Genomic DNA, 25,013 nt, shown 5'->3' with positions numbered 1-25,013 from the left:
TGAACCGTTGCCCAGCGGGAAGGCTAGGGCTTCGCGGTGGTAGGTCGCGTCGTGTCTCGATTTCGTGGCGAATGTTATTCAATTCAGCGCGCATTGCAGCAAGCATATTATTCATCTCGCGCACGGCGGTTCGACTCTGTTCCGCTTCAGCGCGGTCTCTTCGAAGCGCTGCGCTCTCCGCCCGAATTTCTTCTCTTTCCCGTTGTAATGCGTCGGCGTCGGCTTGTAATTGTGCGGCGCGCTTGGCCATGTTGGCTTGCATGACATCGAATTCGCTGTCGGTATACTTAGTTTTAGGGGCACCCGGCCTGTCTACGGAGGTCATCTCTGCGTCGTCGCTCGCGAGCTTTCCCTTTTGAGCGCGCGTGGTCATGTCCGTTTCTTTCTCGCCCTTTACCGGTGTACGAAGCATAAGAAACAGCTACAGCGCGAATATGACGCGGGTCGGTAGGATGTGTCGAAATTTTTCGATTCCTCCGATTAACGTATCCCACCGCTGTCACCAGAAATATGTTACGTCGCAGGCGGTGGCGAGATTGCCAAAGCAAATCGCCACGTGGCACTGGACCAAGGCGGGAATACGCTCGCCTCTCGGCGACGCTGCCAGCGATCGAGCGGCAAATCGCCAACAGCGGTTCGGAAGAATTAAGGAATTAAGGAATTAAGGAGTACGAAACCCTGATTATACTGCTCAAATCCGCGGGAACCTCTCCGATAATGTCAGCGGCGAATTATTAAGTTCTCAGGAAATTTCAGTGAATTACACGGCTAACGTTGCGTTTAACCAGACGTTGGGCGATTATTAGACTGTAAGCGGATCAGTGCAACAGAGAAGTTGGTTAGCCGGCGCGATAGGATGCCGTCGGGAGCGGGATTGGTCTCGTCGAGGTAGTATCGCCCGCAGATGTTCTCTATAGCGTTGCCTAATTCCCTGAGCACTTCTAGAGACACAGTAAAAACTTCGGTGCAGTCAGGGCAGAGCTCAATGTCGCGGACTATTACAAGACTAGCGCGGCAGCAATCGCAATGATCCCGGGCGGAAGTATACCCGAACTGGAACGCGTGGGCCAATTCAAGACGATACGTAAGAGTTCCCTCTGGTATTTCCTCCTTACATCGAAAGCAAAGATATTCGGCACTATTAGGGAGTAACTCGGCGATAGCGTCGTCCACGCGTCGATATCCGAACGTGGTAAGGCAACGCACCGTGCTCCTACGGTATCTGTATACGGCGGCCGGGTGAGTGCGCGAATCTCGTGGCTCGAGAAAGCAAGGCGGGCACATTACGTCAAATAACGGGAATTAATATTACGCGGCGAATATTCAATATTAAAATGATATTACGAAACTGGAATATTTCCGTGCGTAGCGATAAACCGGCTCAAAACCCTACATGCCTTAGGAGAAAGTGGCAAGGGCGGCAAAAAAAGGGTCGGTCGTAAAACCCTTCCGGTCGGGCGATGCAACTATGCGACGGTCGGTCGACGCGAACAAAACGAGTGACGCAACCCGAAAGAATCTTGAACGCGAGTACTCTTATATTCATTCACGTCTAATTCCTTTATACTCTATATTTTACTGAAACGTATGCAAGATGGGAACGCGAAAGCAACCGGGAATAAAACTTGATGTATGATTTTCACCTACCTTTCGGTGTCCGCTCTGCGCAGATACTCCTCGAGGGAGATGCGTGGTCCGAAACTGCTTCCCTGGTAAGCTGCTACGGGGGTGGACGGGGCCGGTAAGGCGCTCCAGAGGCGGTCGTGCACGAGAAGTTCGTACTCGCCGTCGTAACTCACTTCCTCGCCGATGATCGCGTTATGATCGTAAATCGCGGCCACGTGGAGGTCGTATTCAAGCCGCCGAAGTGCGTTGTTACGACCCGCGCGATTCCTCCGTGCTTTAGGCATTCGGCAGAGGCTCCAGGCGTATATTGTATTTAATTAAAAGATTAAAAGATTAGAATTACCGCGTGCTCGAAGTCCAATGTTTCCTTCGTGGTAAGTGCGGATAACGCACAACACCTTGCCCCCGGAAACGATTGGAATTCTCGCTTTAACTGCTAATTATTCGGTAAAATAAGGTTTGAGTTGTTAATGCCCGTTGCCTCTTTAGCCTCGCGAACACTTCCGATTTCTCGCGGCGATAGGAAGGATGATGCAATGAATGACACGTGGCGAATACACTGTACTTACTATATTCAAATATTCATGAATCGAATTACACTCGCGTAACACTTGGTTAAATTTAGAGCAATACAAAATTTAGAATACAAATGATCACTTAATTAACTTAACTAGATTGAGACGAAATAGAATTGACTTAAAATTAGAATTGGAATTGGGATTGGATTTGGATTGACACTCGCACGATGTGTACTACTCGACGGCGCGTACAAGAGTGAACGAGCATGGCCGCGCGTTGTAACGCGTGCCTGCGGCGGCGCTGTTGCGCAACGTGGCGGTAGCGTGGGTACGCCAACGCTCGTGGCGCAAGATGGCGGATGGCGTGGGCACGCCAAAGCACGTGGCGCAAGATGGCGGATGGCGTGGGTACGCCAAAGCACGTGGCGCAAGATGGCGGATGGCGTGGGTACGCCAAAGCACGTGGCGCTCGCGACGGTCATAGCCTATAAAGCTAGACCAGACGCACATATCTATAATGGTCGTTGGTCGGCCAATCAGCGCGCGGCTGACTGGAGATGATGCGCAACAGCAACGCGAGCCTTATTGTAGTATTAATAATTTTACAATTATTTAGGTTCATTGTTAGCATGATTTATTTATTATTATTATTTAATTTTATTACTTATATTTATTACAGTGTATATTCACTGGCGGTAAGGCGCAACGCGTGATATGTCAACAGCAGGAGAGCCGGTTGTTGCCAACTTTGGCTTGAATAGTGGCGCTTCTGCGCAGGTGGGAAAAGGGGAAGGAAAAGAAATTTTTACGTTGGCTCTCCTGACGTTACAGTATAGCTACCGATACAAATTCCGCCAGTCTTATATGCCTAGAGTGTAAATCCCAGTATAATTTCGATCAACAATTCACCGCTATCTTAAGACATTATATTAACGTTGGGACTACTCGAGAAGAAAGGCTTTGCAATTCTTGCGGCACTGGATTGGCTATTTGGCGCGAGGTAACCGACTGCGATCCCTGCTCCGAGGCATTCGTGGCATTTCTGGAATATTTACGCGAAGAAAGTACTTCTTTTTACGATTTACCGAATCCTACCGTCATTGACGTAGACGCAGAGATAGGACCGCATGATATCGTCTTTTCCAGGAGACTATCGACTTTTCTATACGGATTATACAACCGCAATTTATATCAGTAATCCGGTCGTTATTTTGCAAAAAAACCAACACGCAGCCCAGTGCGAGCAGACTCGCTCCACGCGTAGCACGTCTCGCCTGCGACGTAACAACAAATTGGTGACAGCGGTGGGATTGATACATTTTTGGGTATTCCACCACGCCGCTTATCGAACCCGGTAGACCGCTCCCGTCGGTTTGATTAAATTTCATATCCGAATGAGTCGTAATATTATTAATAATTCGGACAATAATCGTCATTGCCAATATTTCGCGCGTGTAAGAGAAGCAGTTATTTCTCACCTTAATTATTAATGCAACGGACACCTGTCAAGGCCGCGAAAAATATCGATATGAATACGCGACAAGGCCCAAGGATACCTCTTTCGGAAGAGGAGCTGGAGCGTGTTCGCGTTGCGCAGGAAGAAACCAGCGCTAAATTACAAACCGATTCGGAGATTCTGGCTCGCGAACGAGCGGAATGCCAAGCAGAACTCCGAGCATTGCGTAAAGAGAGATGCGAAGCCGAAAACAGTAACACAATGCTCCGCGAAATGATGGAAGCCCTTACTATTTTACGGGGCGATTTCAATTCATTACGACGAGAAGTAGATACACGTCGTGAACCTGCAGAATGCCCGTCGGGGCAACGCTTTTCAGAACCACCCGTATTAACGAGCGAGCTGAATGATTCGATATCTGAGCTGCCGCCTGCTCCTAAAATTACATACCGAGAGGCGACCGAATTCGTGCCATATTTTGATGGATATAACATTCCCCTCTCTAAATTCTTGAGTGCATGCCGTCAAGCCCGTGATATTCTCCCTGCTAATTACGAAAAATCGCTGACGCGTCTTTTGATAGCAAAACTTCGCGGCCGAGCGCATTCGGCAGTAGCAGACGAGCCGTGCGATTCGGTAACGCAATTATCCGATCTTTTGGTAGGAGCGTTTGGGTCATTTAAAACAGTCGCGCAGTACAGGGGAGAATTAACCGCGATCCACCTGGGAGCTCGTGAACATATTCTTGATTATATAGATCGCGTCAAAGAATTACGCGCGGCTATCCGAGACGGGGAACGTCGCGCCAGAGGCTTTCTCGATAATCAGATAACAAGGGAGATCGATGACCTCACCGCTCAGAGTTTTTGTGAGGGACTCCCAACAGTATACAGATTACAGCTTAAACCCGAGCATTACCATTGTCCGTCCGATGCTTTTGCCGCCGCTAAGGCAATCGGCAAGAGGGAAGAATTGGAAAAACAACGATATGGTAATCGTCCGGACGGAAGGCTTGATAGCCCTCGCTTATCGCCGATAACGCGACAAACATCCGGACACTACACTTCCCGTCTAGAAACACAGCGATATGATAACCGGTCGGACAACAGATTAGACAGCGCTCGCATATCTCCGATACCGCGACAAACATCCGGGCACTATACTTCCCGTACACAACAAGATAGCGCGAGATATCAGGACCCGCCGCGTCGCGGAGAAAACAATTCCAGGAGGGCGTATGCGGATACTCCGCCCGTGATATCACAATCTAATACAAATAATTCTTACACTAACCGCGCCGCCCGTCCGACGTATGTCGAAAGGACTGGCTCATTCCAGCGAAGCAATGAGAACTCGCGCGCCGTTGAAAATCAACGACAAATTAAATGGTGCAGATATTGCAAAAATTCGGGACACGAAATCGACGAATGCAGAAAGAGGCAATATTATAACGAGCGCCAGTCGGGAAACGCGAACGATTCGCCTCGCAGACAGGACGCGGCGAGGGCGGATCAGCCGCGAACAACGCGTCCAATAAACTTAATAAATCCGGCGGAAAATATAACAAGCGCGAACGATTAAAAGTCAGAATAGCTACCTTAAACCCTAACGAATTCAGTCATGCGCCAACGGTAAGCGTATCTATAAACGGGTTGTTACCCCGCGTAAGATTTATGGTAGACACCGGGGCCGCCCCCAATTTAATAAAAAAACGTAACGTACGAGACGAGACGGAAGTAATCAAACATGACCTGCTGTTCCTTAGTGGCATAACAGAAGGTACCATCCCCACTCTGGGATCAATCAATACAACATTTCTCGGAAATAAAATTAAATTACACCTTGTGCCGAACGACTTTCCAATAGAACAGGAAGGGATTTTAGGATCCGAATTCCTACGCGATAACGCTACGATAGACTTCTCAAAGAAAGTCGTAACATGGCAAGGTATTCCCTTGCCCTTTTCGCAACGCGAATCGATAGTAATCCCAGCGCGATCCCGCGCCGCTTTCTATGTAAACGTTTTAAATCATGACGTGCAAGTAGGATATGTCCCTCGCATCGCGACAGAATCGGAAGTATATATAGGCGAGGCAGTCGTTACAAATCGCTGTGGCAGAGCCTACCTCCATGCGATTAATACGGGAAATACAGACCGCGAAGTGCCGGTCCCTACAATCGAGTTACAAGCCATCGAGGCATTATCTAATAAACGCGCGGAGGAAGCTAGACCCACCGCGCGGCGCTCCCAAATTAATTCGGTAGAAGTCATGAATTTCAATGATAAAATTGCCAATATCGAGAAACTGCTCCGCTTGGAACATTTAAATGAATTTGAAGCAAGCCATGTCAAAGGCTTAATAAAGAACAATGTAGATCTTTTCCAATTGCCGGGAGACTCTTTAGATCACACAGACGTATGTTCGCACCGCATAGTTACCCGCGATGAGCAACCAATAAACACTAAGCAGTATCGCTATCCGCCTATCCACAAGGAAGAAATTACGCGACAAGTTGATAAACTTTTGACAAATGACGTGATTACACCTTCAAAATCTCCTTACAATTCTCCCTTGTGGATAGTGCCCAAAAAACCAGACTCCAAGGGCAATAAACAATGGAGGATGGTTATTGACTTTAGAGCGTTAAATGAGAAAACTATAGGGGATGCGTACCCCCTGCCTAACATCGAGGAAATACTAGACCAATTAGGCAGTGCTAAATATTTTAGTATATTCGACTTGGCATCCGGTTTCCACCAGATTCCCATGCACGAAGCCGACGCACCGAAAACAGCCTTTTCTACGCCCTATGGGCACTACCATTTCAAACGAATGCCGTTTGGATTAAAAAACGCTCCCGCGACTTTCCAAAGGCTTATGGATCAAGTGCTGACCGGACTCCAAGGAATAGAATTATTTGTTTACCTCGATGATATCGTAATATATGCTAGTTCCCTGAAGGAACACGAAGCGAAATTTAATAAGTTGGCGAATAGACTGCGAGCCGCGAAACTGCGATTGCAGCCAGACAAGTGTGAATTTTTGCGGAAAGAGGTAACATACCTCGGACACGTAATCACAAAAGACGGGGTACGTCCTGACCCCGAGAAAACAAAGGCAGTAGAAAGATTTCCGCGACCAGCCAACGTTAAAAACATTAAACAATTCTTAGGCCTCGCCGGCTATTACAGGCGATTTATCCCTGACTTTTCTAAGGTCGCGAAACCGCTCACTCAATTATTGAAAAAAGACACACCTTTCCAATGGCTGGAATCGCAGGAACGCGCTTTTGATTATTTAAAAACAGCCCTGTGTACCGAACCGTTACTACAATACCCCGATTTCACGTGTCCATTCATTGTCACGACCGATGCTTCCAAAAGCGCTGTGGGAGGCGTACTCAGTCAAGGCGAAATAGGAAAAGATCTACCCATAGCTTACGCATCGCGTATACTGAACACCGCCGAACAAAATTATTCAACTATCGAGAAGGAGCTATTGGCAATAGTATACTGCGTAAATCATTTCCGCCCTTACTTATATGGGCAAAAATTCAAATTAGTTACGGATCATAAACCATTAACCTGGCTTCACTCGGTGAAAGATCCGACCTCACGTTTAATTCGATGGCGTCTTAAATTAGCTGAATACGAATACGAAGTAATCTATAAAGCAGGAAAGATAAATGCCAACGCTGACGCACTCTCCCGTAATCCGATTCTCCCAGTCCGACCGCAGAAACATGCGGCACCGCTCAGCGACGATTCAGACGAATCCCTCTTCAGTAACATAAACAAAGGTAACGCTCAAGAGTCGAACGGATCACATGCCGACATTCCACAGAGTGATAAAGAGAGCACGGAACTAGATTCAGACAATGACGACCATGACGAGACCGACTCCGACGACGGCTCCGAAAATGAACCGCTTGTAGACAGAGTCAATACCCCTTTTGAACTTAAGAGACGATTTTTAAACGAAACGAACGAACGCTTGTCTTGGAGAAAAGATAATTTAGCGATATTCGTATCTCAAACCGGTGATCCCCTAGACAAGGGAGCATTCGATCTAAAAGAAAGTAACAGATATCCTGCCATGAATGAATTATCGATAGGAAAAGTAAAGGTAACACGCGACAAAAAACGTTACATAATCGCCATGGTAATTGAACAAGGAAAGGGAATCTCCGCGCTAACAGAAATGCAAGCCCTTCGAACTGCAATAGGCTCGTTAGTTGATGCAACTCGAGAATTAGACTTAGCGACATTATCGATTTGTAAAAGCAATGTAGGCACGATAGAATGGCGAACAATATATAGAATGCTCAGGGATACCTTCTGGGACGAAGGAACGAAAATCACAATTTGTAATAACTTAACCAGTATACCTAATAGCGAAAACCGCGACGAAATAATTAAAGAGTGCCACGCCTCTGCAATGGGCGGACACAAAGGCATAACTAAAACGTACAATCGATTAAAAACGAGATATCAGTGGCCCGGCATGAAACGAGATATACAGAATGTAATAAATAACTGTCAGGAATGCCATATTAAAAAACTAGTCCGAATAAAACCAAGACAACCAATGATTTTAACGGATACACCCGATAGGGCGTTCGATAAGGTTTCTATGGATATCATGGGACCGTTGCCGACAACCTCCGCCGGAAACTCTTATATTTTAACTATTCAAGATTTGTTGACGAAATATTCAATAGCCGTTCCTTTAAAAAATCCCGCGGCAATCGACGTAGCCGAAGCATTTACGAATGAGTTCATATGTATTCACGGTGCTCCGAAAGCTCTATTGACAGACCAGGGGACACATTTCCTTAATAATCTAATGCGAAATATTGCACGGAAATTCCGGATAAAACATTACAAAACCACAGCGTATCGACCGCAATCGAACGGTTCCATAGAGCGCTCCCATCAAGTTCTATGGGAATACTTAAAGCAATTTGTGAATAAACACAGCGACTGGGACTATCATCTTAGGCTAGCAAGCTTCTCATATAACACCAGCGTACACGAAGGGACATTATTCACTCCCCATGAGTTAGTTTATGGTAGGTTGGCAAGGACCCCTACTAGCGAACCGGCGCCAGACGACGACGAAAACGAAAGTTATACGCGTTACCTAACGGAGCTATATAATAAAATTTCCGAGGCTCAGGCAATGGCCAGACGTAATTTGATAAACGCTAAAATAAAATCTAAGAAATATTACGACAAGCGAACGGTGCAGAGAAACTTTTGTATAGGCGACCAAGTATATTTACTTAGCGAACCTAGGAAGAATAAACTGTCCGACCAGTATTCTGGCCCGCATGAAATTAGAGATCTTAGAGATTTTCAAAAATAATAATGTAAGAATTGCGTTGAAATCAGGAAAAACGCGCGTTGTACACGTAGATAAGTTAAAGCGACCGGGGAATCGGAGCCCCACCACAACTGACTCCCCACCAGATGGCACTTCGAGGAGTAAGGAGTGTGCTGCTGCAGTCAGTTACCGACGGACCCCAGACAAGTCAACATGTCGATAATCGTTACCATCGCCTGCATCTTCTTACCAGCAACAGTCCACTGCCTCACAGGATATGACTGCGGTGGAACGGGACTCAACATTACCACTCTCTCCCTCCTTGACGTAGGAGACTGCGACGTGGAAGATATTGAACCAGTCAAAACATCTGTCCATATACAACTACTCCAGACGGCCGAATACGAGACAATCTCTGCATACCAGTGCAAGGTTAAGATCGACCGAACAATATATTACTGCGGAATGCACTCACATGTCTCAATAGTAACCGAGGGTCGAAAACAATATGTGAAGGAAATCGGAGCATACAACTGCCAAAAGATACACGAAACCGGATCCTTGGCCATTGGCACCGCTTTCGTTGACCGGCTAATAAATAATGCCACTAACCATCGCAGCGTAACACTGGCAGGACAAGCTTTTACTGATGGTCGCTGCGCAGGCACACAATATACGGACGGCTACGGAACCTGGGAGAACGTCGTGGTGCAAGCAGCCGTTGAAATAACTTTGCGCACGTTCACGATGCCTTTTAAAAGATCGATAGGTAAAGTGAATCTGCCTTCGGGAACCCAGTGTCCATCAGCGCAAGGAGGCTGCAATGACTGGGACGGCACGGAGACATTTTGGAGTTAGTCTTCCCTACACAGACGGTTGCCATTTCAACAAGTATGATATTCTATACGAGGGTACAGCAACAAAATTATCACCCAAGAAATACGAGCAAGCACCCAGCAAGTATATACAGTGACCACCAAGGATACCACCTTCGCATTAGCCAAAACTACAGAGACAAATCTTTGCGGATACAAATTATACCACACGGAACATCCCAAGTTACTGATTTTTGAGACGCAGCCCGGAAGATCCTTCCAATCTAAAACTAAAACCTCTGTAGACAATCTAGATATCTTCTCATATGTTAACTCTAAGTTTGTATACGTAGAGAAACATATTAAAACACAACTAACACGATTATACAAGGATATAATGGAGCAAAAATGTGCCCTGGAGAAACAAATCCTGCAAAACGCCCTCTCACTATCCAGCATCGCTCCAGACGAAATGGCATTCAGAATCATGAAAACACCGGGTTATACTGCAGTCACCGCCGGTGAGGTTATCCACATAATAAAGTGCATACCGGTGGAATGTAAATTACGACGCACCGACAATTGTTATAACGAACTCCCAGTGACTTATCGAAATCACTCATTATACCTGCAACCAAGATCGCGCATCCTCTCAAAGACGGGCACACCCAAAGACTGCAACGAGTTGCTACCCAATCTCTATAAGATTGATACCACCTGGTACAGATTGACAGGTAGTATAACGGAATCGCTACCCCCACCAACCATACAACCACTCACCAAACCTTCGTGGAAGTATGTGAGCCCTGATGCATTGGCCACCAGCGGGATCTACACATCTGAAGACTTGGATCGACTCAGAGACCATATTATGTTTTCTGTAGAGAAACCTTCAATGCTTAATACAATTGCGCGTGGCGCAATGGGCCGAGAAATACCCAAGGGAACTATAGCAATGCTCAACCTCTTGGACGAAGCCTCATTAGACCATATCGCAGAAAACGCAGGTAGAAAACTCTGGGATGGTTTTATCACATTTGGATCGGCGAGTGCTGGTGTCTTGGCACTATTCATAATCGGCAGAACTATTAAACTGTTAGTGGACACGATAATCCATGGCTATGCTCTACACTCGATCTATGGCTGGAGTATCCATTTAATCGGAGCTATCTGGTCGTCAGTAACACCTCCTGCTATTCCTGGGAAAATCCAGCAAAACTAAGATAACGAACGAAGAAGAAGGACGGCAAGAAGAAGCATCAGCGCCATCCCCTCAAGAAAACGATAGTGAAGTGAAAACAGTGCCGGAACAATCGTACGCGGAGTTGCGAAAATATCTCCATGAAAACGAACGAATGTAAGAAACACTAAATTAAGCGTTGTTATAAAATAATGTAAAAAAAAAAAAAAAAAATTGTATCTCCTAAAACCTTTAGGTAATATCTTAGCTGATATTTGATGATTTATTATATCTTTTATATCTTTATATCTTTTGTACTTAGGATTACGATGAGAAATGTCGGTCGGAGTGCCTCCATTTCTATTATAAGGGGGGGGGGTGTCACGTCTGTCGCGTCAGAATAAACGAATAAATTAATAATTTTATGCCCTATGGTAAAAATGTTACTCCTTTCAAATTTATAGAGATAATTTTTGTATAGCACGGAACAAGGAATAGACGTGATACGTCCCTAGGCCACCGCGAGCCCCACCAGGGCAACTCTCTGGCCTCCCACGCGAGCGCCGCACTCCCACCGCCAGCGCTTCCCACATTGGGCGCGCACCCCACCATAGCGTCGCCGCAGTTTCGAGCCGCCGAATCGAAGCACATCAGTGCACGGCCGACTGCGTTCAGTTCATCCCGCGAATACGACTGGAGAGGACCTCCAGTCCGTGAACTCCCTCTTCCAATTCAATTTCTAGTGTTAAGAGAAATCAATTCCAATTCTAGTAGTAGGAAATAACTTCAAACTAATTCCAATTCTAGTGCTAAGAGAATAATTTCGAATCAATTCCAATTCTAAGTGTTAACTCAAATCAATTCCAATTCTAGTGTTAAGAAATAAATTCGAATCAATTCAATTTTATTAACATCATTCAATTTAAACTTAACTGTAAAAGCGTTTACAATTTAATCAATCTCTGTATTAATCTTGTATCTGAATATTCTACAATATATATATATATATAAGTGAAAAGTGATCAGTGTTAAATAATTAATAAATCCAAACCCTTCCACCCCTCCTAGCGAAACGTACAATCGACAGAGTTCGCGAGGTAGAGTGACCACGCGAAATTCAATCAAACGCAAGCGTCCAGGGAGGCCGTGCTTGGTCTCTTGGTTAGCAGGTTGTGCGTCCACCCGCACTACCCCCAAGAGAGGTATCGCTTCTCACGCACTTTTAAACCGTCAAATTACGAAATATCTGATAACCTGTCCCGCCTCTTGGCTAGCAAGTTGTGCGTCCACCCGCACTACTCTCCACAGAGGGTTACAGATTGTCATCGCGTTAGAAAGTTCAATTTAATACTCGTAACTTGTAAGGGAAGTAGTATTTTCCCTTCATGGTCACTCCCGATGCCTAAGAATCGTAAAAACCGTGCCGGACGTCAGCGTGCAATTCGCCGCGCCTTATACGAAATTAAATCCGCGCTCACCGGTGATTTGAGTGAACTGCTCGGGTGTGAAGAAACCTACCAGCCGGAATACGAAGCGTATTTCGAGAACAGCCTGTGGGCTCCAAGTCCTCCGAATCCAGCAACGCCGCATCCTAGTGTGCATCCCGAGACCCGCCAGGCCGACAACGAGAATCAGAAGCCCGAATCCAGGAACCGGGCCAACGAAAGGTAAGTGAATTTTCATTTCTTGTTCGTGAAACGCGTTATGTGCAGAGGACGATCGGAAAGCTCGCGTCAGGAAAGAACACATCCAGCCGCCGTCTTTAACGATCAAATAAGTATCTCTCGGTGTGTAGTCGAATTCGGTTATGGTCTTGTCGGTATAGCTACCGATACAAATTCCGCCAGTCTTATATGCCTAGAGTGTAAATCCCAGTATAATTTCGATCAACAATTCACCGCTATCTTAAGACATTATATTAACGTTGGGACTACTCGAGAAGAAAGGCTTTGCAATTCTTGCGGCACTGGATTGGCTATTTGGCGCGAGGTAACCGACTGCGATCCCTGCTCCGAGGCATTCGTGGCATTTCTGGAATATTTACTTCTTTTTACGATTTACCGAATCCTACCGTCATTGACGTAGACGCAGAGATAGGACCGCATGATATCGTCTTTTCCAGGAGACTATCGACTTTTCTATACGGATTATACAACCGCAATTTATATCAGTAATCCGGTCGTTATTTTGCAAAAAAACCAACACGCAGCCCAGTGCGAGCAGACTCGCTCCACGCGTAGCACGTCTCGCCTGCGACGTAACATTATCGTTGCGAGCGCGTATCAGAATGAGTTCGTGTCGCGCGTTTATCACTATGTGTTTGTAATCCTCGCAGAAACCAAGGAGTATGTTGAGAGGCACGCAAAAGTTGAAATCGTCCAACGCTATAGGCGGTATTTCCCATTCGGTGTTCTGTAAAGTTCTATCTCTCTCGTAGCTCAACGGTGCGTAGTTTTTCAATATCAAGGTCATTATGCCGACGTTTCTGTTCTTATCGATCTCCACGCCATTGAGCTCGTATCGAATCTCGTCAAACATAAACGCGACGCAGTTGTTGACTAGCTTCGCTCTCGTAACTTCCTTCGCCGTGCCTTCCTTCGCCGTGCCTTCCTTCGCGCTCTCTTTCGTCGCGAATTTTCCCTCGATGTACAGAAAATTTTCGCACGGCAACGTGTACAGATCCTGTTGTATAGGTATTCGTATCTCGTCGCTGTATCCGAACATGGTGATAGCATACGGATTATAAGTGTGAGTTTCTATTCTCACGATATGATCGTGAAAGATCGGGGCATCTCCGATACTTAAAATGTCGCTCGCCATGTCGATTCTTCACGACGAAACCTAAAGATCTTAAGAACGCAACGTTCGCGGCGTTCAACTCGTTCGCTCTTCCCTCACGCACCTTCCTCGTCGCGTCGTTTTGCGGTAGGGTCGTGGATGTAGCGTTTGCGTCTCCTCCTCCTCTCGCGTACTACTCGTTCAGAATGAGCATCTTTCGCTCTCGCGCATTTCTCTCTAATGCCTTCGTCGTCGCACGTGAAATTATCTCCTCTCCGCGAAAGTCGATCGATCGCCCGTCTTGATCCACGACTCGAAGCGTGATATCGGTAACGTTTTGCGCGATGATCGGAAAGTAAATGATCGATGTCGGAGCGTTCGACAGTTTATATCCCGGAGGAACGTTCGGCGAAAACTCGTGTATCGTGTGAACCGGTTCGTTGTTGCTGTACGCACCCGCGGTGATATTGCACTCCACCCGAATGATATTCACGCCCATGATATTCACAAGTCCGTCGGACGTGTGCCATTTGTTCGGTCGTAGCACGCGCGATGACGAGAATCCTAGGAGCAAACTGATGTTGTTCGGTTTCGCGAAATCGATTTGATGCTCGCACCTGATCTCGCTTCTCATAGTGTTCTCATTGGCTCGAATCATCGATCAGAGACCGCGCGCCCCTCTCGCCCTCGTCGCTCTCGTCGTAGACGATGTCGTCGCTCTCGTCATCGTCGCATGTCCTCTTGCTTTCGTCGATCTTTCGCTTTTTAAAGATAACGGCGTTCAAATATCTGTTTATCGCGCTCAATTCGTACGAACCCTCGGGAATCACGATCGTTTTGTCGTCATAATAGAACTTATTATTCGTGGAATCGATGTTTGGTATAGTGTACGTCTCGAAATTCGTGAGATCTAACTCGTAATCGTCGTCGCTCAGATCTAAAGCAGGAAAATAGCACGCCGTGAGGACGCTACTCTTACCGGTGAACGAAAGACTCAGCGATATCGCGACCGATCCTGGAGAGAAATCACAGGCACAACTGACCACAAATGCTCTAATCGTACGTTTGATACGATCCGCGATTGTATGTTATATTTACGCCGCCGAGATATCTCTCGAGTTCCCTGGGCGGTCGAAGATTGCTGAAACCGTCGAAGTAAATCGCGTCTTTCCCCTCTTCACATAGGCGACCCAGTGAGTACCCATCGAGTCGTCGAGATTCACGATGCCGCTCTCGTTGCGTCGCGCCTTCGATGGTAACGCGTCACGCATAAACACTCCTCTGAAGAAGGGTATTCGTAGACGACGCGCCGAGCGGTTCAGCTGTTCGTTCGTCGTAATGCCGGAGAGCGGTAACTCGAGCGATCCTAACGTTTCCTTGCACGATTTTTTTTTTTCGTTCTTCTCGTCACACCGCTGCCACGTTTGTAAGGCGCTAGATGCAATCCGTGACCCTCCATCGCCCGATTGTGACGTTGCAACTCCTCCAGTTGACGCCGTGTGGTTTTACTGGCGTTTACCGCCTTTGTGACACTCGCCGCACCGATCAAAGAACCGAGCACGCCTAGTATCGGAAAAATGGGTAACAAGCCTCCGCATCGGAAGTATCCTCCTCCTCATTGTTGTCGTCTTCCTTTTCTTCTTTCTCAAACCCATGCCTAGCTTTGTTTTTGCTTTCATAATAACCCATACGGCGGTCGCGGCGGCTCTCTCGCCGAAGGTAGAATCTCCGGCCGTTACGTTCGCGCGCCTTCTCGGCGAAAAAGCTCGATCGGCGTCGTGACGATCGGCGAGTTTCTTATTTCGCGAATAGGCGATGTGCTCGCGGCACGCCGCGTCCAACGGGTTTACGCCTCGATCGCCGCGCGCCAATCGCTTCGCGAGATGAGTGCCGGGCCCGCAAAATTGATACCCGGGAATATGTAGTTCGAAGGGAAGCGCGTTTATCGCCGTATCGAGTAATTCCACACCGCTAAGCATTCGTTACAATTTTTAATAAGAGGCGCAGGACCGTCTATATGCGATCATTGCCACGGACGATTATAATGCTCCAGACACACGCGACAACGTTGCACCTCGGGGTCCGCTCTCAGATGATCGGGATAGTCTGTTCCACAGCAGCTCCACGTATCGAAATCGCGCACGAGAACGAACTTCGGGATAAGTCGCAACTGTTGGACGGATAGATTGAGAATATCGCGTTTGTCCGTCAATAGGGGAAACATATCGATCATTGTGCGCGATCGAATCGCCGTCGAGTATAAGTGGAGCGATTATCGGGTCGCGTCTTCTCGAAGCGAGCGCGCGTAAATGCGATTCGTTCGACGGTCGCCGGCTATAGGAGTGCCCAATCTCGATCGTAAGGCTCGACGAATCTCGGGCGACGCGGTCGGGAGGGCGCGCAGACACGGTCCTCTTCCGAACATGATACGTTACATAATGATGTAGGACCACTCCAATTGCGGTAAAACGAACGTGTTGATAAGCATGTTCGAAAGTACACATGGCGCCCGCTTCGAGAACGTGTACGTCTATTCGAAATTCCTGTAACAACCGAAGTATCAATACCTGGCGGAGTTGTTCGAGTCGATGGACAAGATCGGCTATCGCGCGTTCTCGAACAATAGCGACGTCGTCCCACCGAGCGAGGCGCTTTCCGATTCGATATTCGTGTTCGACGACGTGGCCTGTGACAAGCAGAACGCGATCAGGGAATATTTCGTCATGGGTCGACACTCGAACATCGATTGTTTTTATCTTTGTCAGACATACGCTAAAATTCCGAAACACTTGATACGCGAATCTCTTGATTCTGTTTAAGCAGGATGGCACTAACCTAAAGCACATTTACAACGAGCACGTGAACACGGATATGTCGTACGAGAATTTTTATGCCTTGTGTCACGCGTGTTGGAAACGCAAATATGGTTTCGTAGTCATCGATAAGGACAGCTCGTTAAGGAACGGTAGATACAGATGAGGATTTAAGGATTTCGCCGTGGTGTAGAGCGATTAGTTGTGCAACGAGGATGGACGTTGACGCTGCGGCTGGTACGGATGTCGGCGGGAAAAAACGGCGCGAAAGATCGCGAAGACTCAGAATTCTATACGTAAACAGTATAGAGAGTTAAAGACCGGTGAGATAGAAGAAGAGATCACGTTGGAGACTCAAGCCGATCGTTCAGCCGTTGAAACGAATCGCCGAGAATATCGCGCGAGATGAGTCGACCGAGGGAATCGATCCGATCGCATTCGTCGGCGCTAAGAGGAAACGCGAGACCGACGACGACAACGACAAGCCGTCGTCGAGACCGATGAAGAGACGCTTCTCGACGAGATTGTCCTTGATCGCGACGGTGAGTCCCGTGATCAGAAACGAATCGGAAGAATCGATCTCGAACGCGCAATGGGGACCGTTAGGTCGCAAATATATGGGCGCGCTTCTAAGCGCGGACAGACAGAGCGAGATCGATCACGTTTACGGGGTGTATTTCGACTTGGACAGCTCGATGCTTGGAGACAGGCGATTCGACGTGGCCGCCGACGACAGCGTGATCGTGGGCGACACGCGATATCCGGGTACCCCGGGCTTATACGAATTGATCTTCAAGAGACTTCCCGATGACGCCGTGTACACGGAGAACGACAAGCAAACATACAAGAGTATACTGTTGACTACGAACGCCCAACAGCGTGGCCACAACGCGCTTATGCCCATTCTAGGAAACAAAGGTTTCAAGTACAAGCATATCACCACGCCGCTATTGCTCGATAGAGACAAAAGTGGCGCTGGTACTGGTAAAGCGAGAAAAAAAGGGATCTCTGTTCCATCCGCTATGCGGGTCAGAGATAAAGGAATCGAGTACGTTCACTGGGATCCCAACGAACAGTCGATCTTCGATTGCTCGATGCCTCTCGACGAGCTGGCAACGACGCTCACGACAACGAGATTCTATCGATACTCGAGGAGCTTCACGAGATCGACGCGATCGAGTAAAACGAGGCGCGCGCTCGCGGCGACCGGTATTCCCGTTATGTTAGTGAACAAGTTCGAAAGATCGTTGGAGTCGTTCGGCGGAGGCGACAGGGCACGCTCGCGACCGTCAATCGATTCCCTGCGTCGCTATGTGCGTAACAACGTGCTCTGTCTAAGTGACGATTACTACGCGAGAGACAGAACTATATGGCGTTTAGCCGCACCTAGAACCGATACCGACGCCGCGAGGAAGAGCTACGTGAACAGCGCGTTTCGAGACGAAATGAGGATCTCCGAGACGAGCGAACTCTCGGCGAGCACTCGTACGTTGCTGTCGGAGATGAACGAGAGCACGGTCAGATCGATCGGCGAATTGGAGGAATCTGTGGCGCGCGTAGCCAGATTGTTTCTCAAATATGATACACAGATCGCCGAGATTACGAGCAGATTATCGCGCGCGGTAGATTCGTCACCCGCGAGGACATGATGTCCGTGAAATTCGGGAAGTCTCTGGAGAAACAGCGACGATCGTTCAACGATCGCGTGCAGCGATCTGCGAGCGTACGTGCGTCGCACGCGCTCTGCCTTAATCCGGACGACTACGACATCAACAGACGCAAGATACGCCATTTGGATACGCCGATCGACGATGCCGACGCGACGAGGCCAAGAGTTACGTCGACGACGCGCTTCGCGTAAGGAGCGAGGAGTCGAAAGTTCTAACGAACGAGCTACGAAAACAGCTGGAAGATATGAACAAGCGAATTCAAAATATTCTCCTACAGTATTACGATGTAAAAACCAAAGTGGACGTTCTGCGATACCTCGAGAAGAAGAGAGAGGCCTCGCTCGTCGATCACGACAAACGAATAGAGGAGACGAGAGACGCGATGAGGAACGAGAGCTCGAGAAACGGGACGAATCGCGAGAGAAAGATCTGAGCGAGATCCGAAGGGTCATCGAGACGCTCGGTAATGCTCAAGAGAAACGAACACGAAATCTAGAAATCACTGCGACAGATCGAGGAAAGGAGAGAGGCCTCGCTCGTCGATCTCGATAAACGAATAAGGGAAACGAAACAAGCGCTCGATAAACGGAACAATCAACGAATTAAAGACCTGTCCATGTTTCAACGTACGCTGGGACGAACGGAGGAAAAACAGGACAAAGTGCGAGCTAGAAACTCGAGCGAGATCCGAAAGATCGTCGAGACGCTCGGCGACGCTCAGGAGAAACGAATGCAGATCCTAGAGGAATCACTGCGAAATCTAGAGAAATCCCTGCGAAACGAGCTCGACGCGTCGCCGACGAGCCGCGAGAGAATATCGACGAACGTGGAGAATTTCGCGCGTAGCGTGATAGATCTGACGAGGATCGCGAAAGAACTGATGGACAAAGCGGTAACGAGAGAGACGCTGGATAAGACGCTGGCCTCGTTGAACGTGGATAAAATAGTGACTAGAGAAACGATAAACGAATTACTAATCGCACTAAAAATGAATATTTCAAATACCATGAAACACGCGATTAATTTGGAATAGGAGCGAACGCGCGAAGCGACGAGCACGAATAAAACCAACGCGAATCGCGCCTCCTCGTAAATCAGCGATGAGAGTCGAGAAGAGGAGACTCGTCGATGAGCGTCACGCGTCCGCGCGAAGAAACTTTCCGCGTCGTCGAGTCGTGGTGCGCGGTTACGACGACCTGTGGCAGGCCGATGTCGTCGAGATGCGTCCGTACGCGCGACGAAACAAAGGCTACAACTACGTGATGACGGTTATCGACGTGTTGAGCAAGTACGCGTGGGCTGTGCTGCTGAAGAGCAAGAGCGGAAACGAAGTAGCCGTTATCCAAGATATTTCGCGACGACGCTCGACATCCGTGAATCTACAAACGGACAAGGGCAAGGAGTTCTATAACGCCGTAAAAGCGGTTACTGATAGGTACGATATACGCCACTACTCGACGTACTCGGTGATGAAGGCGGCGGTTGTGGAGCGATTTAATCGCACGCTCAAGAACAACATGTGGAAACTCTTCACGCTAAACGGATCGTACAGATGGCTCGACGCTCTACCGCGTTTAATCTCGGAGTATAACAATCGCACGCATCGAGCGACCGGCGGACGTAACTCCAGCCATTGCCAAGAGACTTCTCTCCACGGTATACAGTCACTTGAAGATCGCAGCCCCCCCGCAAGATTCAAGGTGAACGATTCGGGACGCGTCAGTTCAAAATGATTTTCGAGAAGGGATATACGCCTAACTGGACGACTGAGATTTTTCGAATCGCTAAGGTGCAACGAATCCCGTGACGTATCTGCTGAAAAACTATCATAAAGAGCCAATAGCCGGAGGGTTTTACAAACATGAGTTATTGCGAGTTTCCAATTCTGATATCTATCTCGTCGAGAAAGTGCTACATAGAAAGAACGATAGAGTGTTCGTCGGTTGGTTAGGAATGGACAAAACACACAATTCTTGAATTTATAAAACGGCTGTATGAATAAAGAGTGTACAGTATTATTTATTCTACATTGGTAAAAGTTTTATATTACATTAGTATCTAATAACAGTATCTTATAATGACCCCACGGTAATATATCGGTGGAATCGGGTATTAAGTACCGCTTGTCGTCGTGAGGACTCAAAGCTTAATTCGGACACGGTGTAAACCTCGTGCAGCATCGAGCGTATGCACGTCTCGATTGCTGCGATGATTCGTTTAAGCAACGCGCGAAATCTTCAAACGTTATCATTTTCGCGACGGTACTCCTCTTGACGCCCTTTATTCTCTTCGTATCGCTCTTTCCCAAAACTCTCAAAACTATATCTTCGCCCTGAGTCCTATGAACTCCGTCATGATCGCTCCGTTGTTCTCGTCTTTCATCAAACCGAGAACCTTCTTATTCGCGCGCGGTATATCGTACGCGTTGTTGTCGGGGTAATCGCTGGTGTCGAATCTCGCAATATCTCGCTTCATATTCTCGTAAATATTTCGACATTCCAGAAAATATATCAAACTATCGGTATCCGTGTACGTGATTTTGCATTTAGAACGATAGAGTGGCATCATATAATCGTAATGAAAATCGTATAATTGTAACGTCAGGAAAGCCAACGTAAAATTTTTTCCTTCCCCTTTTATCCCACTTGCGCAGAAGCGCCACTATTCAAGCCGCCAAAGTTGGCAACAACCGGCTCTCCTGCCGTTGACATATCACGTGTTGCGCCTTACCGCCAGTAAATATACACTATAATGAATATAAATAATAAAATTAAATAATAATAATAAATAAAATCATGCTAACAATGAATCTAATTAATTGTAAAATTATTAATACTATAATAAGGCTCGCGTTGCTGTTGCGCGCATCATCTCCAGTCAGCCGCGCGCTGATTGGCCGACCAACGACTATTATAGATATGTGCGTCTAGTCTAGCTTTATAGGCTATGACCGCCGCGAGCGCCACGTGCGTTGGCGTACCCACGCCATCCGCCATCTTGCGCCGCGTGGTTTGGCGTGCCCACGCCATCCGCCATCTTGCGCCACGTGCGTTGGCGTACCCACGCCATCCGCCATCTTGCGCCGCGTGCTTTGGCGTGCCCACGCCATCCGCCATCTTGCGCCACGTGCTTTGGCGTGCCCACGCCATCCGCCATATTGCGCAGCAGCGCCGCCGCAGGCACGCGTTGCAACGCGCGGCCATGCTCGTTCACTCTTGTGCGCGTCGTCGACTAGTAAACACCGCGCGAGCGTCGTCTCGTTCCAGTATAAGCGTGTTTTCAATTTCTAGACTTAGTGCAAATTGTTTCAATCTCTAATTTTAATTCGAATCCTATTAATAGTTCAAACTCTAGTTTATATAGTGTTAATATTCCGTGAGTGTAAATTCAGTGAATATCTAAATATAACGATTTCTATTTAACGCCACGTGTTCTTCATTATTTCATTCCTTGTCTCCGAGATTCCGATAAACGGATGTGTTCGTGAGGCTAAAGAGGCAACGGGCGTTGATCATAAATTCAAGTCTTCTTTTACCGAACAATTAACAACTAAAGCAAGAATTCCGATCGTTTCTGAGGGCAAGGTGTTGTGCGTTCTCCGCACTTACCACAAAGGAAACATTGGACTTCGAGCACGCGGTAGCTCATGCATTCCAACGCGACGCCGAACCATAATGCGTAATTGGCTCGCAGCCGAATGCAATATCCTTACCCTAATCTTTTAACTAAATACAATATACGCCTAGAGCCTCTGCCGAATGCCTAAGGCACGGAAGAATCGCGCGGGTCGTAACAACACACTTCGGCGACTTGAATACGACCTCCACGTGGCCGCGATTTACGACCATAACGCGATCATCGGCGAGGAAGTGAGTTACGACGGCGAGTACGAACTCCTCGTGCACGATCGCCTCTGGAGCGCCTTACCAGCCCCATCCGCGCCCGTAGCAGCTTACCAGGGAAGCAGTTTTGGATCACGCATCTCCCTCGAGGAGTATCTGCGCAGAGCAAACACCGAAAGGTAGGTGAGAATCATACATCGAGTTTTATTCCCGGTTGCTTTCGCGTTTCCCATCGTGCACACGTTTACATCAGTAAAATATAGAGTATAAAGAAATTAGACGTGAACGAATATAAGAGTACTCGCGCTCAGGATTCTTTCGGGTTGCGTCATTCGCTTTGTTCGCGTCGACCGACCGTCGCATGGTTGCATCACTCGACCGGAAGGGTTTTACGACCCTTTTTTGCCGCCCTTGCCACTTTCTCCTAAGGCATGTAGGGTTTTGAGCCGCTTTATCGTTGCGCACGGAAATATTCCAGTTTCGAAATACCATTTTAACATTGAATATTCGCCGCGTAATATTAACTCCCGTTATTCGACGTAATGTGCTCGCCTTGTTTTCTCGAGCCACGAGATTCGCGCACTCACCCGGCCGCCGTATACAGATATCGTAGGAGTACGGTGCGTTGCCTTACCACGTTCGGATATCGACGCGTAGACGACGCTATCGCTGAGTCACTCCCTAATAGTGCCGAATATCTTTGCTTTCGATGCAAGGAAGAAATACCGGAGGGAACTCTTACGTATCGTCTTGAATTGGCCCACGCGTTCCAGTTTGGGTATACTTCCGCCCGGGATCATTGCGATTGCTGCCGTACCAGTCTTGTAATAGTCCGCGACATTGAGCTTTGCCCTGACTGCACCGAAGTTTTTACCGTGTCTCTAGAAATGCTCAGGGAATTAGGTAACGCCATAGAGAACATCTGCGGACGACATTACCTCGACGAGGCGAATCCCGCTCCCGACGGCATTTTATCGCGCCGGTTAACTAATTTCTCTGTTGCACTGATCCGCTTACAGTCTAATAATCACCCGACGTCTGGTTAAACGCAAGGTTAGCCGTGTAATTCGCTGAAATTCCTCGAGAGCTCAATAATTTGCCGCTGAAATTATCGGAGAGGTTCCCGCGGTTTTGATAACATAATCAGGGTTTCGTACTCCTTAATTCCTTAACTCTTCCGAACCGCTGCTGGCGATTTGCCGCTCGATCGCTGGCAGCGTCGCCGAGAGGCGAGCGTATTCCCGCCTTTGTCCAGTGCCACGTGGTGATTTGCTTGACAATCTCGCCACCGCCTGCGACGTAACAAATGAAGATTTCTAGAAGTTGAACCGGTTTATACACGAAGATTTGCCTGCTGAACTGATTTGGGTTTTTAAGATAAGTATATGTAAACAAGTTTATAATTGTTTAAATATCTTCTAAACAGCGCGGGTTAGGTAGGTATGTGTAATGATGTAAGTTACAGGATTTGCTGTGTGTTGTCCAAATCTTTCATAACAATTATATGTTAATATAATAATTTATTTATTTATAATTTTCATTAAATAAAATTCAAATCATAGAATTTCCCTTCTGAGATAAAATATGTTCCTATCGTGATTGTTTACATAATTCTATAAGAAAACTATAAAGAAAACTATATCTTATAAGGAAATGTATACTGAACGTATATATGTATACGCTTGTATATACTTTTAATTTTGTTTATATCTCGAGAATTAAGAACCGTAGTCACAAACTGTATTTATGTTTTCGAAAGGATTTTCGATGGAGAATGTATTTATATAGGGAAAATATATCCATATGAGGACAAAATTTATCCTTAAAATAAGGATGTGTATCAGATGAACTGTTGAATAAATGTTTTGTCATGGATTTTGTTATATTGTCATTATGACTTTTATTTCTTATTCACATCCTTTTTATTGTTATTAACTTTATTATTAACTTTTACATTTATTAAAATGGAACAAAAGTGAAAGGTTTGATATACAAAGATTTCTTAGTTTCTGAAGTTATATTTGACGATATAAAGAAATTGGTTAGTATGATTTTGTTATTTATATAATTATATGATTTTGTTTATTTATATAATATATAATTGTTAATAAAAATACTAATGTACCGATAATTATTTTGTTACAGTTTTTTGTGCATTACGTGGACGAGATTATATTTCCTACACTTGTTTTTTATTCATTATTTATTTACTATTTTTATATTAATTTGTTAAGATTTTGTTGTTAACATTAAAATGCTTAGATAAGGATGCGATATTAGGCTTTATTTTCTTTGTTGTTACTTTACTGAACAGTCCGGAAAAGTGATTTCAGTATGTTCTGTTTTTGTTAGTGAGGTTCTAGGAAAAATTTATTAGGAACATTAAGGCTGTAGTAGCGCCATAAGGTTGTGATAAGGAGCGGCCATTTTATATTGTGGCGCCCTTACCCCCAGTCGCCGCTCCGCTGCCTCGCGCGCTCGCCACCGAGCGCCACCGTCCACCGAGGAAGCAGACGTTGGTGTCATGACTAGTGTGGTGACTTCCGCTTTCTTCCCCGTCGGCCATTACCACGCGCATTGTGTCGAACGGCCATTACGTGTCAATCAACGGAGCAGCCACACGTCTGGTGGAGAGAAGAAGAATAGAGACTCCGGCATCTTCAGTGTCAACGCGTTACTGTGTCGTGACCGGTACGTGATAGCGACTGTGCAGTGTAAAGTGTCGTGTACGCGACGAAGACTGTGGAGTGTCAAAAGTTCTCTCTCGCCGGCTCTGTGCGACCACGTGCGGCGCGCCGCACCTGTTGCGCTGAGTGCTCGCCGCCTCTCTTACTCTGCGTGCGCCTCCACCTCTCTCGCTTGCGCGCGACACGCGAGTGGATGTTGGAGGCGTATTTTTTAATCCAAAGGGCATTCTGTTAAATTCGTAATGTCCGTAGAGTATGGAAAATATTGTTTTTTGTTTATGTTCCTCATGCTTGGGGATTT

At 47.0% G+C, this 25,013-nt stretch overlaps 1 protein-coding gene across 1 annotated transcript; it reads right to left on the bottom strand.

Moving 5' to 3' along the window:
- Window positions 1–20,153: 20,153 nt before the first annotated feature.
- Window positions 20,154–24,606, bottom strand: LOC148934597 (uncharacterized). Its single transcript, XM_089085088.1, has 3 exons — window positions 24,474–24,606; window positions 23,183–23,317; window positions 20,154–22,181 (listed from the first exon to the last, which is right to left on the bottom strand). The coding sequence occupies exons 1-3, from the start codon at window positions 24,601–24,603 to the stop codon at window positions 22,039–22,041; spliced, it is 408 nt and encodes a 135-aa protein (XP_088941214.1). The 5' UTR covers window positions 24,604–24,606; the 3' UTR covers window positions 20,154–22,038.
- Between the last annotated feature and the right edge of the window lie 407 nt (window positions 24,607–25,013).

The sequence above is a fragment of the Pogonomyrmex barbatus genome, unplaced genomic scaffold (genome assembly GCF_055798465.1).
Source record: "Pogonomyrmex barbatus isolate J1 unplaced genomic scaffold, ASM5579846v1 scaffold9, whole genome shotgun sequence".
Classification (NCBI taxonomy): domain Eukaryota; kingdom Metazoa; phylum Arthropoda; class Insecta; order Hymenoptera; family Formicidae; genus Pogonomyrmex; species Pogonomyrmex barbatus.
Note: the sequence above shows the minus strand (reverse complement) of the source record. Positions and strands in the feature narration are given on the sequence as shown.